This window comes from Herpailurus yagouaroundi, unplaced genomic scaffold, assembly GCF_014898765.1.
Source record: "Herpailurus yagouaroundi ecotype Mexico unplaced genomic scaffold, PumYag 139, whole genome shotgun sequence".
Classification (NCBI taxonomy): domain Eukaryota; kingdom Metazoa; phylum Chordata; class Mammalia; order Carnivora; family Felidae; genus Herpailurus; species Herpailurus yagouaroundi.
Genome location: NW_024412394.1, coordinates 32,224,576 through 32,239,209, shown reverse-complemented (window position 1 = coordinate 32,239,209; position 14,634 = coordinate 32,224,576). Strand labels below are relative to the sequence as shown.

The following is a 14,634-nucleotide window of genomic DNA, read 5'->3' as shown; positions in this document are numbered from 1 at the left end:
TTCCAGAAATATACACAAAGTATAGGAATTATGGTAAAATACAGTGCTGGAAAGGAAAGGTCTTAAGATGATAGTGCAAATCCAACAAGAAAAATAGGGTGTGTAATAAAAGTATAGAGAAAATCCAAGCCCTTAGAAGAAAAAGTGAATTTTTTTTTTGAATTTTTTTTTCAATGTTTTTATTTTTTATTTTTGGGACAGAGAGAAGCAGAGCATGAACGGGGGAGGGGCAGAGAGAGAGGGAGACACAGAATCGGAAACAGGCTCCAGGCTCTGAGCCATCAGCCCAGAGCCCGACGCGGGGCTCAAACCCACGGACCGCGAGATCGTGACCTGGCTAAAGTCGGACGCTTAACTGACTGCGCCACCCAGGCGCCCCGAAAAAGTGAATTTTTAAGGAAGAGAGGTAAAAAGAGAATAAACTCACCAGATAAAGAAAAATTACCCCTATCTGAATATATTTATGTTATCAAGGATGAGTCTAGACATCAAAGATCTGTACTTATTAAAACAAAGTCAACCAAATTCACAGGAATAATTTCTAGAGAAACTTTTGGGAAGGATACCTTTTCCTAACAAATTTACTAGTATTAAAAAGATACAAACTCCAGGAACTCTTAAATACTATTTTAAAATGAAACACATCTTGGAAGAGAAGGGGCATAAAAAGAGAACCAAATCAGTACTTCTAAGACTAGAATACACTGGTTGCTTTCTTTGTGCTTGCTCTCTCTCCCTCTCTTTTGTTCTTCCAGATCGCTGATAAGGAAAAATTCATCTGGACATGAGAACATTATTTTGGATCTACTATACCTAATTTTCATATGAACTTAAACATTTAACATGATAGGCTATCCTGGGGTACAATGGCAGAAAATACAACTGAAATACCAGATTCATATTATACAGAGGTGTTCAGAGGATGAAACAAGAACCTGTGGGGTACTACACACATATAAAAGATAGTCATGCTGGGAATGGTATTGGGATAAAGAAAGATGCACACCTCGTAATTTGTTAAAGGTCATTCTATTTGTAAAAATCCATAGATATGATCATGTACCATAAACAGGAAAGATATTCTCAACTAGAGAAAAAGAAAATATACTGATATAACATTAAAAAATATATTTTTAAGTGTTTATTCATTTACTTTTTGATAGAGAGAGACAGAGAAAGCACAAGTGGGGGAGGAGCAGAGAGAGACAGAGAGACAGAGAGAGAGAATCCCACACAGGCTCCACATTCAGCATGGAGCCCAACGTAGGGCTTGATCTTCACAACCATGAGGTCACAACCTGAGCCGAAATCAAGGGTCAGTTGCTTAACCAAGTGAGCCACCAAGGCACCCCAGGATAAAAAAAGACCTTGAAAAATTATATTAGGTATTACATTTTAGACATGAGAGACAAAAGTTTGCTATTTTGAAAAAGTATGAAAGAAATTAACACTTACTTCTTATGTTCAAAATCTAGTTCTCATGTTCTTGATTTTGGCTGTTATAATTTAATAAAAAAGATGTAACCTCTTAAAAATTTCTAGTGTAATGCTATAAAAAATGCACACATAAATAATATTTTCACATACAAACTAAAATTATATATTATAAAATCCTATTGCTTTCCAAACCCAAGCTTTCTCTTTTAAAGACTGGTGTCTGCTATCAACTATTTTTAAAAGATACTTCCTTTCCACACACTAGTAAATTATCAGATAATTGACATTTCACAGTCAATAACACACAGTTATTAGTATCAGAAGCTGGTGATAGTGACAATGACTCAATCTGGACTTACACCTAATAAAAATCCAACCAAAAATAAACAAACAAAAAACCTAAACCAAAATCACAGTGACAGTGTCCAGGAAAAGGCACTTAAGGCACTTAAAAAGCAAGTACTTAGGGGCGCCTGGGTGGCTCAGTCAGTTAAGCATCTGACTTCGGCTCAGGTCATGATTGCACAGTTCATGGGTTCGAGCCCTGTGTCAGGCTCTGTGCTGACAGCTCAGAGCCTGGTGGAGCCTGCTTCGGATTCTGTGTCTCCCTCCCTCTCTGCCCCTCCCCCCCTTTCTCTCTCTCTCAAAAATAAATTAACATTAAAAAAAATTAAAAAAAAAAAAAGAAAGTACTCTATTGGGTATTTCTGAAATAATATTTGTCATAATGTCAAAAGAACCTTACTTTGTAAATGATATTAACTACATGTAAATTTCTGCCATACAAATAACCTAGAAAAATCTCAAACAACTTAAACTTATACCTCAAGATACTAGAAAAAGAACAAACTAAGCCCAAAGTAAGCAGAAGGAAGGGAATAACAAAGATTGGAGTGGAAATAAATGAAATAGAGACTAGAAAGACAATAGAAAAGGTCAATGAAACTAAGAGTTGGTTTTTTGAAAAGATAAAATGAACAAACCTTTAGGTAGACTATGAAAAAAAGATGACTCAAATAATTACAAATGAAAGAGAAGACACTATAACTATCCTTTGTAGAAATACAAAGGGTAAGAGACTACAATGAACAATTATATGCCAACAAAGTAGATAAACTAGAAGAAATGGGTAAATTTCTGGAAACATACACCTTACCAAAACTGAATCATAAAGAAACAAAATCTGAACAGACCAAAATGTGAAACATTGAATCAGCAATCAAAAATCTCCCAGCAAATAAAAGCCCAGGACCAGATGTCTTCACTGGCAAACTCTATCAAACATTTAAAGATGAATTAATACCAATCCTTCTCAAATTTTTCCAATAATTGACCAAGAAGTAACATTTCAAATTCATTTCAAAAGGCTAGCAATACCAAAGACACTACAAGAAAAGAAAATTACTGGTCAATAACCCTGATGAACACAAATGCAAAAACCCTCAAGAAAATACTAACAATCCAAATTCAAGACTATTTTATTAAAAAAAATTTTTTTAATGTGTTATTTATTTATTTATTTATTTATTTCAATATATGAAATTTATTGTCAAATTGGTTTCCATACAACACCCAGTGCTCATTCCAAAAGGTGATCTCCTCAATACCTGTGTTATTTATTTTTGAGAGACAGAGAGAGAGAGAGAGAGAGAGCGCGCGCAAGAGAGTGCTCAAGTGGGGGAGGGGCAGAGAGAGATGGAGACACAGAATCTGAAGCAGACTCCAGGCTCTGAGTTGTCAGCACAGAGCCCGACACGGGACTCAAATTTATGAACCATAAGATCATGACCTGAGCCGAAGTCAGAAGCTTAAGCAACTGAGCCACCCAGGTGCCCCTTCAAGAGTACTTTTTTTTTTTTTTTTTTCAAGAGTACTTTAAAAGGATCATACACTATGACCAAGAGATTCATCCCTGGGATGCAAGGGTGATTTGACATATGCAAATAAATGATATACCATATTAACAGAATGAAGGACAAAAATCATGATCGTTTCAGTAGATGCAGAAAAAGCATTTGACAAAATTCAACATACTTTCATGATAAAAATTTCAATAAATTAGGCATAGAAGAAATATACCTCAACATAATAAAGGCCATACAGGACAAGCCCATTGCTAACACCATACCCAACAGTTAAAAGTTAAAATCTTTCTTCTAAAGTTAGAAACAAAAGTACCCACTCTTATCACTTCTATTATTGGCAGTCCCAGCCACCGCAATTTGGCACTAAGAAGAAATTACATGCATCCAAACAGGAAAGGAAGAAGTAGAATTATCTCTTAGTGCAGATAACATGATATCAAGATTCCACCAAAAAGTTGTTAGAACTAACCAATAAATTCACTAAAGTTGCAGGATATAAAATCAACATACAAAAATCAGTTGCTTGTCTATACACTAACAATGAACTATTCAAAAGAGAAATCAAGAAAGCAATCCCATCACTGTGTTGCTCACCTGTAACTAATCTAATATTATGTGTCAACTATACTTCAATTAAAAAATAAGGGGCGCCTGGGTGGCGCAGTCGGTTGAGCGTCCGACTTCAGCCAGGTCACGATCTCGCGGTCCGTGAGTTCGAGCCCCGCGTCAGGCTCTGGGCTGATGGCTCGGAGCCTGGAGCCTGTTTCCGATTCTGTGTCTCCCTCTCTCTCTGCCCCTCCCCTGTTCATGCTCTGTCTCTCTCTGTCCCAAAAATAAATAAAAACGTTGGAAAAAAAAAATAAAAATAAAAGTAAGTTTTTCTAGTATGTTTATTTCATAAATTTAAAATCACTCTATTATTTAAAAAGGAGAGAAATTCATTTATAATAGCATCGAAAATAATAAAATACTTAGGAATAAATTTAACCAAGGAGATAAAAACCTGTACACTGAAAACTATAAGACACTGATGAAAGGAACTGAAGAAGACACAAATGAAGGAAGAGAGATCCTGCGTTCTTAGATTGGAAGAATTAATGCTGTTAAATGTCTACACTATCCCAAGGGATCTATAGATTCAATAACATCTTTATCAAAATTTCCATGCCATTTTTCACAGACACAGGAAAAAACTATCCTAAATTCATTTAAAGCCACAGCAATCTTAAGAAAAAATGAACAAAGCTAGATGCATCACACTTCCTAATTGCAAGGCTACAGTATTACTATTACAAGGCTATAGTAATCAAAGCAGTGTGATAATGACATTTAAAAAAAAGTACACAGACCAAGGGAAGAGAACAGAGCCTAGAAATAAACTCACACACATGGTCAACTAATCTTTGACAAGGTACCAACAACATATAATAGGGAAAGGATAGTGTCCTAGTGGTGCTGAGAAAACTGGATATCCACATGGAAAAGAATGAAACTATACCCCTATCTTATATCACTCACAGAAATTAACTCAATTGTATTAAAGACTTACATTTAAGACCTAAAACCAAAAAACTCCTAGAAGAAAGCATAAGAGAGAAAGCCCTTGACACTGATCTTGGTAATGTTCTTTGGATTTGACCCCAAAAGCAAAGGCAAAAATAAACAAGTGGGATTACATCAAAGTACAAAGCTTCTGCAGAGCAAAGGAAACCATCCACAAAATGAAAAGAGAACCCACAAAATGTGGAAAAATATTTGAAAATCATATATATCTCAGGGGATTAAAATCCAAAAAAAGAGCTCACATAGCTCAATAGCAAAAACAATCTGATTAAAAAATGGGCAGAAGATCTGAACAGACATTTTTCTGAAGAAGACATACAGATGACTACAGGTACATATAAAAAGTTGCTCAACATCACTAATCATCAGGGAAAATGTAAATCAAAACCACAAAGAGATATTACCTCACATCTACTAGAATTGCTATTATCTAAATGTCAAAATATAACAAGTGTTAGCAAAGACACAGAGAAAAGGAAACCTTTGTGCACTGTTGGTGGGAGTGCACACTGGTGCAGCCACTGCAGAAAACTTTATAGAGGTTCCTCAAAAAATTAAAATTACAGCTACCATAATGATCCAGCCATCCCACTCATGGGTATATGTTTGAAAGAAATGAAATCAGTATCTTGAAGACAAATCTGCACTCCCACGTTCAATGCAGCATTATTCACAATAGCCAAGATATGGAAATAATCTAAGTATCTGTCAGTGGATGAATGTATTAAGAAAATGTGGTATCACACACACACACACACACACACACAGAGGGAGAGAGAGAGAGAGAGAGAGAGAGAGAGAGAGAGAGAAAGAGAAAGAGAAAGAGAAAGAGAAAGAGAAAGAGAAAGAGAAAGAGAGAGGTCTTATTCAGCCATAAAAAAGATGGAAATCCTGCCGTTTGCAACATTATGGATGAACCCGGAGGGCACTATGCTAAGTGAGATAAGTCAGACAGAGAAAGATAAATACTGCATGGAATCACATATGGAAACAAAACAAAACAGTCAATTTCCTAGAAACAGACAGCAGAACTGTACTTGCTAGGGGTTGAGGGATGAAAGAAAGAAATGGAGAGGTCAAATGGTGTAAACTTTCAGTTCTATTTAATGCACAACATGGTGACTACCTTTAATAATAAAGTATTATATATTTAAATTCGCTAAGAGTAGATCTTGTGTTTTCACTGTACACACACACATGCACAAATACACACACAAAAAAGAGTAAACTGTGAGGTGATGGATGTGTTAATTATCTTGATTGTGTCAATTATTTCATAATGTACATATAACAAATCACACTGTATACTTTAAATATATGAAATTCTATTTGATTAATTCTCAATAAAGCTGAAAAAAATAAATAAAAAGGTCTTTTTTTCAACTGGCAACTTTAGATGACACAATAGGGAAGATATTTAGTTTACTAGGTTAAGGAAGTTCAAAAAGGGAGGATCAAATCTATCTTGTAATATTAGTGGTTTTAACCCCTGTGTTTCATAGAAAGTAGACGTACAAAAGTCCAAGTGACAATAAATATATACTTTAATATGTATGCCAGGCCAACACAAAAATTGATTTTTTTTAAAAGACAGAATGTACATATTTTTGGTCATAAGCAAGAAGTCTCCCTGAGCATTTGAAGAGTCTTCAGAAAGAAAGAATAAACTCTCCACTTTGTACAATTCATTAAAATTTATCATAATCTAGCATTTTAGTACACATAGGATACTAAAAAGATAATCCTAAACACTTCAAATTCCTAAAATACTTTCTTAAATTTAAAAAATAGAGTGAATTATGGTCAGCATAGCTTTAGTGTTAGGTGTATTTTATTTTTAATGATACCTTCAAAATTCATTATTCATATTTGACATATATGTTAACTCACTAGAATGTTTCATTAACCATTTCATTTCCTAAATGTATAGAATGAAACAGAGTATACTGTATCAGGAAAGCTAAAAAATGCCCACTGATTATGTCAGGACCACCAGTTTGGGCTCAAACATTTTAATGCTGGTCTCTCCACAGAATGTAAGTAAATTACTGAACGGCTGTAATATATCCATCTTATACCTTATATATTGCTTTCTGGCATTTGTTTTGTTTTTTGTTTTGTTTTGTTTTTTACTGTAGTTAATCCAGACCAAAATGTAGCTAATAAATATTCTCAAAGGCATACTATAAAACTTTATCATAAAACACCTTTGTAATCATATATCAAATTATATGTACACATTCACTGTATATTTTTAAAAATTACATCTTACATGATGTAATTGATATCACCCCTACTTACGTTTGTTTTCATGGAAATTTCACATACATTCTTTCATTTGTTCTTCACAAGAAATCAAAAGACAAGGAACCTATAATCATGCTTGTTTTACTGAGGCCTTAAATATATTTCTTATAAAAAGTATTATAATGATACCCTTTAGTATCTTATATTTGTAATTAAAAAATGGTAATTTTTTTAAAGGAAGAAGACTTTTTAAAAAATTTATTTATTTTGAGAGAGACAAGGTGTGAGTGGGGGAGGGACAAAACGAAAGGGAGAGAGGGAGAATCCCAAGTAGGCTCTGAGCAGGTCAGTGCACAGAGCCCAATGTGCTCAATCCCACAAACTGCGAGACCATGACCTAAGCCAAAATCAAGAGTTGGATGCTTAACTAACTAAGCCACCCAGGCGCCTCCAAAATAAGAATAATTATTAAATGTTATTATTAGCCATTATAATGATGCTTCAGATTTTCTTAAATGTTAAAAGTATTCCTTGGCTTACCTGCTGCATGTAACAAACTAGCTTCTACTCTGTGAGGAACTCTTGGTGGAATTTTCATAGATGCACGTATCTGGTAAAAACTGAAGAAAAATAGACAAAAAAATGATTTCAAAAAATATTTTAAAATATGCAATGCCCCAATATCTATATATCTGTATGCATTAAACAACAAAATTGTTCTACTTATATCAGTTTCCCATAATATTTATTACTGGTGAAAAACAACAAGATCCATAGGTCAAATACCAGCATGAATAAAACCCAAAGGGAAACCAGCATATATAAAGATGAATGAGAGAAACAAAAGAAATATATACAGCATTTCTTACTTTAAATGAGAGAATGTCATAGCAACCAGAGGAGTTAGTAAGGCATCTAAGACTTTCACTGCTTAATTTGGTTTATAAATCTGGACTGGCCTTATAACTTGTTTTGGGCAATACCATCTGGCAGAGATGAAGAATGCTAGTTGCAAGCCTAGGTCTTAAAAGGTCTTCTTGCATAGATTCTCTCTTTGGACCCTGCCTCCTCTGTGAAAATAAGCTGGAGGATGAGAGATCATAAAACAGAACTGAGTCCACCCAAGTAAGGCCATTCTGTATCAGCTAGCACCCAGCCAACCTTCCAGTTGAGTGTGAACTCATAACGGAGCCCAGCAAAGTCAGCCAGGCCAGCCCAGATGATCAAAATCATTCAGCTAATCCACAGACTTGTGAGCAAAAATAAATGTTTATTTTCATTTCAATTCAAGCTTTGTGTTTGAAGCTTTGTGTTTATTATTAGTTGCATATTGCCACAATACATATTAATACACAAATTGGTAACTTTGAAGTAGTATGTACCATAAGGAAAACTTCAAATATATGGCATTGATTTGGAGACTAATGTAACAGTTACAATTACAGAAGCAAAAAAGATGGGTAAACTACAGAGATTTTAAAAATGGTAACCCATGTAATATATCACAGAAACTTTTGTAAAATACACTGTCAGCAATAACTTAGAAGAAGTTGGACAATGTATCTAAGAAACTTCGGGACTTGAGCAGGCTAACTTCCAGGCAGAATGATGAAAATGTCAACTCGTTGCTCCTAGCTAAGTATCATAAGGTTTTGCAAGAAAGAGATGAGCTAAAGAAAGAACTAGTCACTTTACAAACAGGACCTAGAGGGAATATAGATGGACTAGAACTTGTTAGATTGGAAAACAAAACCCCTTAAAGATTTTCCAAATAAAATGCTGCCATGGACAAAGATCATACCAAGAATATGACTATAAATCCCTTTCTTAAGATTGCTACAGAAACTAAAACAGTGTCTAAGTAGACGTTCATTTGACAAAAGGACTTTTAGGAAATTTAAGGGCATGATCCCACAGAATTCTGATCCCCAAATAGTAATTACATCTAGTAGTCATGTCTCAAAAGACAATTGTGGGTGTGGGTTCCAGAGCTTGGAATGAACTGTATCAGTCACAGAGAAGCCTCATAAAGTTTTTAAGTAAGTTTTACTAGCTTAAGAACTATCAGCTTAGACTCCCGGGCTGGTCTCATAAGTTGCCTAGTCAACAGAATGGAGTGGAAGTAACAAGAGTGGCAATTCAAGGGGTCCTGCATCCTCTGCTCTCCTTCTTTGACTCCTGTCTCTGCCATAAAAATAAGTTCAGCCTGTCCTGCTGAGAAGTGAGAGACCATGTAAAGCAGAGGACAGCTGTTTTTATTTTTTCAACAAGATGGCAAAGCCAAGAGCAGCCACATAGTAAAGCAAAACAACAACAAAAACTAATAGAAAATCTCTCTCACCCAACTTCTGTTAGTCAGAGTTCCGTTACTACCACTCTTAGTACATTCCTTTAGGTTTTTTTTCCCTGAGTTACTGCAAGCACTTCTAAACTGTCCATTATGCTTCTATTTCTTCTACAACAATCAATCTAATATATCACAATCTTCATCATGTTAGTGTTTATTGTAATAATAGTGATAATTTCATTCTTACTTGGAAACCACTGATGGCTGCCCAAATCCCTGTCAACTCTTCTCCAGACACTAAGAGCCCTTCACAAACATAACCTTTCATTTCTTTACTATCTTTTCTTCTGCAATTCTCCTAGAGAATATCTAATTTACTAAATATTCTTTATTTTTTTTAATTTTTTTTTTAACATTTATTTATTTTTGAGACAGAGAGAGACAGAGCATGAACGGGGGAGGGTCAGAGAGAGGGAGACACAGAATCCGAAACAGGCTCCAGGCTCCGAGCTGTCAGCACAGAGCCTGACGCGGGGCTCGAACTCACCGACCACGAGATCGTGACCTGAGCCGAAGTCGGCCACTCAACCGACTGAGCCACCCAGGCGCCCCTACTAAATATTCTTTAAAATAGCATATTCAGGGGCGCCTGAGTGGCGCAGTCAGTTAAGCGTCTGACTTCAGCCAGGTCACGATCTCGCGGTCCGTGAGTTCGAGCCCCGCGTCAGGCTCTGGGCTGATGGCTCAGAGCCTGGAGCCTGTTTCCGATTCTGTGTCTCCCTCTCTCTCTGCCCCTCCCCCGTTCATGCTCTGTCTCTCTCTGTCCCAAAAATGAATAAACGTTGAAAAAAAAAATTAAAAAAAATAAAATAGCATATTCATTCCTATTTCCAAGGCTTGATTCATGCTGCTCTCTCCTACCAAGAGTTTTTCACTTTATCTTATGCCTACTTTGTACCGCACTCTCCATAATGACTTTCCTAACATATTAACCCAGAAAAAATGTCTTTCTGTTCTGATTCCTAGAGCACTTTCTATATACACTTCTTGAAAGATCATCATTTTGTTTCCACTTAGCTGTTTTGTGCATATATTTTATTTTTCCCATACACTATAAGCTTTTACAAGCAAAAATGAGATCTTAAACATTTTCATAAAAGTCCTTTCAAGGCTCAGTACAAAATCATAAATGCACATTACATATATTCAGCATTATCATTAAATTCATATGAATAATTCTCAAACATCTACTTTAAAATAAAATTTTTCTAAGAAAATAATTATTTGAATACAGTTCATTGTTTTCCTTATATACTGGAATATAAGTATGTAATTAAATTTAAATGGAAACTGTACACCTTTTCCTATGCAAGATATATAATCTTCATGATTAAAATACACACCCTCTCTGAAATAAATCCACATTGTAGAACTTGTTTAGCTCCACAGAGAATTCTACCATTGCTTGAACTTCAGTCATTTTCAATTTATACTCAGAAGACAAATCTGGTGACAGCACCTCGGTAAGAGAAGGCAGAAAAAAAATCACGAGAAGCACAACAAAATGCCAACTTAAGAAAACCATTAATATTTAAACATATTTCAGAGTATGATACATAGGCAGAAAATAAAAATGAAGCAATGAAGCACATTAGTTCAGTGTACCTAACTTAGTCTATCCCAACTAAAGAGCACCAGAATCAACTAAATATACTTACTAATAATTTATATACTAAATAGCAATAATCTATAATTTCAGGTATGTTCTAACAGAATGTATTTTCTAAGATTTGTTTCCCTTTGTGACATATATGTCACAATAATATAGTATATATATATATATATATATATAGCAAACTGCTATATAGCAAACTGCTATAGCAATAAATAATATAATATAGCAAACTGCTAAAAGAAACTCTGGACTTTATCTATTACAGATAAAATAGTAAAGAAAAAAGTAAACAATCTAATTATTCACATTGCACATAAAGGCAACCCCAGAGTCAAAAAGAGAATTAGCATTCTTTAATTTCCATTAAAATTCATGAAGGTTTTTTTCTGTTACATGAAGTTCTTAAATTACTATTCATTTTTAAATTTCAAAAAAAAAATTTCCCTCATTACAAAAGCCTGAAGTATTCATTTAAGAGGTTTAAAAAAATATACACAAGCAAAAATAAAAACATTCACGATTCTATCCACTAAAATGTATACTTGGGTATATATTCTTTGTATGTGTGTGCATTTGTAAAATTTCTATAAAAATGGGATCAAACCTCATGCATATCTTATAATCTGTTTATTTATTTAACTTTTTGATGAACACCTATGTCAATAAACATAGTTTTATAATATTATTTTCAATTGTTTACTATTATAATTTAAACCATCTCCTATTATTGGGTATTTCAGTGGTTTCCATCTTTTCACTATTTCAAAAAAGTACTGTAACAATCATCTTTATCAATAATACATTCTTTAAAATACAATTCAGAGTTAAGAAAGTGTTGAAAGACAATTCTCCAGTCTCCTGTTTCTGCATGTTTTGCAAGGAGACACTGTCTCTGTTCCATGCTACTTTTCAGAGATGTATGTTTATCGAACAGTCTTAGAAGTCAGATAGTGTCTCATACTGGAACAAAGAGCAAATCTGTTTATTCCATTAGTAGAGATAGTCTCCCCCTGAGGCATAAGTCAGACAGACTTACTATCCATTATAAAAGATTTGGGTCCCCTTAGCTTGGGGTTCCTCTCCTATAATACAAACTACTCACATGCAGGTGTGGCCTGGTACTATAGCTACTGCTACTGCTACTGCTACTGCTGTGAATACAACCCATCCTTTTCTTAGATCTAGGGGTAGTCTCCTGTCTTCTGCTCACATCCATGGCATTGTGGCAGGCCAACTTGTTAGCTTGCAAATGGGATAAAATCTCAGACCCTTCATAGTTTTTGAAATAGTTCTTCAGAGAAATTTGATAAATATTCTGATCTCTTAAATAGAAAAGTAACATATTCTTACCTCTGTTGGTTAAAGCTTCATTTTAACATTATTAAATAACCAAACTTGTACTTCCAGTTACTGATTCTTATTGAAAATATATTGTTCCCCCTGTGAGAAAGAAAGAAAATAACATTTTAAACATTTTATTCTATTTTACACATAAAGAAGTCCATTTTAAGGAAACATATGCTTCATTACTTAACAATCTCAATTTATCTAAAAGATCTGTATCTTGCATAAGGCTTAAAAATAAGTTTTAGAGATTTTTCATTCACAGTTTCACTGATATCAATATTAACTATTATATCTTTGTTAAGGATTCACTGTGTATACTTCAAAGGGCAATAATACATAAGAATACTTTCTTAGTTCAGTGGCTCAAAAACAATCTTCATGAATCTTCAAAATATTATAAGCTTATTAACTTTTTAGATATAAAACTTACCATTTTAAAATAACTCCTTGGGTAGAGTAATTTCTGAAATTATAAATATATGAAATATGCATGTGTGCATATGTAGGTATGTACACACACACACACACACACACACACACACACACACTTGAACTATTTTAAACATTTTGACAAAAAAGAATGCCTGGATATGTTATGGATAGTTTTGTTCACACCCCAAATATTTATAGCCTAAAAAATAAACCACTTGCCCTTGGTAAAATTACCTTAGATACTAAAAATATTAGAATAAAGATCACATTCACTCTTCTTCATAGATTTCTTTATCATAAACATATAGACTTTACCACTTTCAATAACTGCTATTTTATTTGTTAGTAATTTATAACTAACATACATTAATATATTAGTTTCAGGTGTACAACATAGTGATTTGCTATTTTTATACCTTATGACCACTTAAATAGTTTTGGTTACCATCTGTCACTATATAAATTATTACATTATTATTGGCTAAATTCCCTATGTTGTACATTACATCTCTGTGATTTATTTATTTTATAACTGGGAATTTATACCTCTTAATTCCCTTCACCTATTTTGCCCATTCCCCTACCTCCATCCCCTCTGACAACTACTAGTTTGTTCTCTGTATCTATGAATCTGCTTCTGTTGTGTTCATTTGTTTTGTTTTAGATACCACATATAAGTGAAATCACATGGTATCTATCTTTGTCTGCCTTTTTTCACTTTGTAAAACACCTTCTAGGTCCCATCACATTGCTACAAATGGCAAGATTTCATTCTTTTTTATGGTTAAGTAATATTCCATTGTATTAATACAGCGCATCTTATTTATTCATCTCTTGATGGATATATAGATTCCTTCCTTACCTTAACTATTATAAATAATGCTACAATGAATATAGGGGTGCATACATCTTTTGGCATTAGTGTTTTCATTTTCTTTGGATAAATACCCAGAAGTAGAATGAATTACTGGATTGTATGGTATTTCTATTTTTAATACTTTGAGAAACATCCATACTGTCCTCTATGGTGGCTGCACCAATTTACATTACAACCAACAGTGCATGAGGGTTTCCTTTTCTCCACTTCCTCACCAATACTTGTTATTTCTCATCTTTTTGATACTAGTCATTCTGTCTGTTGTGAGGTGGTATCTCATTGTGGTTTTGATTTGCACTTCCCTGATGACTAGTGATGTTGAGCATCTTTTTATGTGTCTGTTGGCCATCTGTATGTCTTCTTTGGAAAAATGTCTATTCAGGTCCTCTGTCCATTTTTTAATTGGGTTGTTTGGGGGTTTTATTGCTATCAAGTTGTAGGAATTCTTTATATATTTTGGCTATCAACTCCTTATCAGATACATCTTTGCAACTATCTTTTCCCATTCAGTAGGCTGCATTTTTGTTTGGTTGATGGTATCCTTCACTGTGCAAAAGCCTCTCAGTGTGATATAATCTCATTTGTTTATTTTTCCTGTTGTTGCCATTGCCTGAGGAGAGATATATATATATATATAAAATACTGCTAAGCTCAATGCCAAAAAGCTTACTGCCTATGTTTTCTTTTAGAAGTTTTTTGGATGTAGGTTTTACATTTAAGTCTTTAATCCTTTTGGATTTTTTTTTAATCTGGTATAAAAAAAATGGTCCAGTTTCATTATTTTGTATGTCTCTGTCCAGTTTTCTTAGCACCATTTATTGAATAGATTGTCTTTTCCCCATAGTATTTCTGCCTCCTGTCACAGATTAACTGACCCTATAAACTGGGTTTATTTCTGGGCTCT

General features: G+C 34.1%; 1 protein-coding gene across 11 annotated transcripts in view; it reads right to left on the bottom strand.

Annotated features, from left to right (window-relative positions):
• Positions 1 to 14,634, bottom strand: part of FAM135A (family with sequence similarity 135 member A) — a 122,469-nt gene that overhangs the window by 94,958 nt on the left and 12,877 nt on the right. For all 11 annotated transcript variants that reach the window (XM_040473877.1, XM_040473878.1, XM_040473879.1 and 8 more), the window contains 3 exons: positions 12,425 to 12,514; positions 10,803 to 10,918; positions 7,653 to 7,732 (listed from right to left, as the gene is read on the bottom strand). In XM_040473877.1, coding sequence (XP_040329811.1) covers positions 7,653 to 7,732; positions 10,803 to 10,879 — 157 coding nt within the window. In that variant the 5' untranslated portion in view covers positions 10,880 to 10,918; positions 12,425 to 12,514. The remainder of the gene's footprint in view (positions 1 to 7,652; positions 7,733 to 10,802; positions 10,919 to 12,424; positions 12,515 to 14,634) is intronic.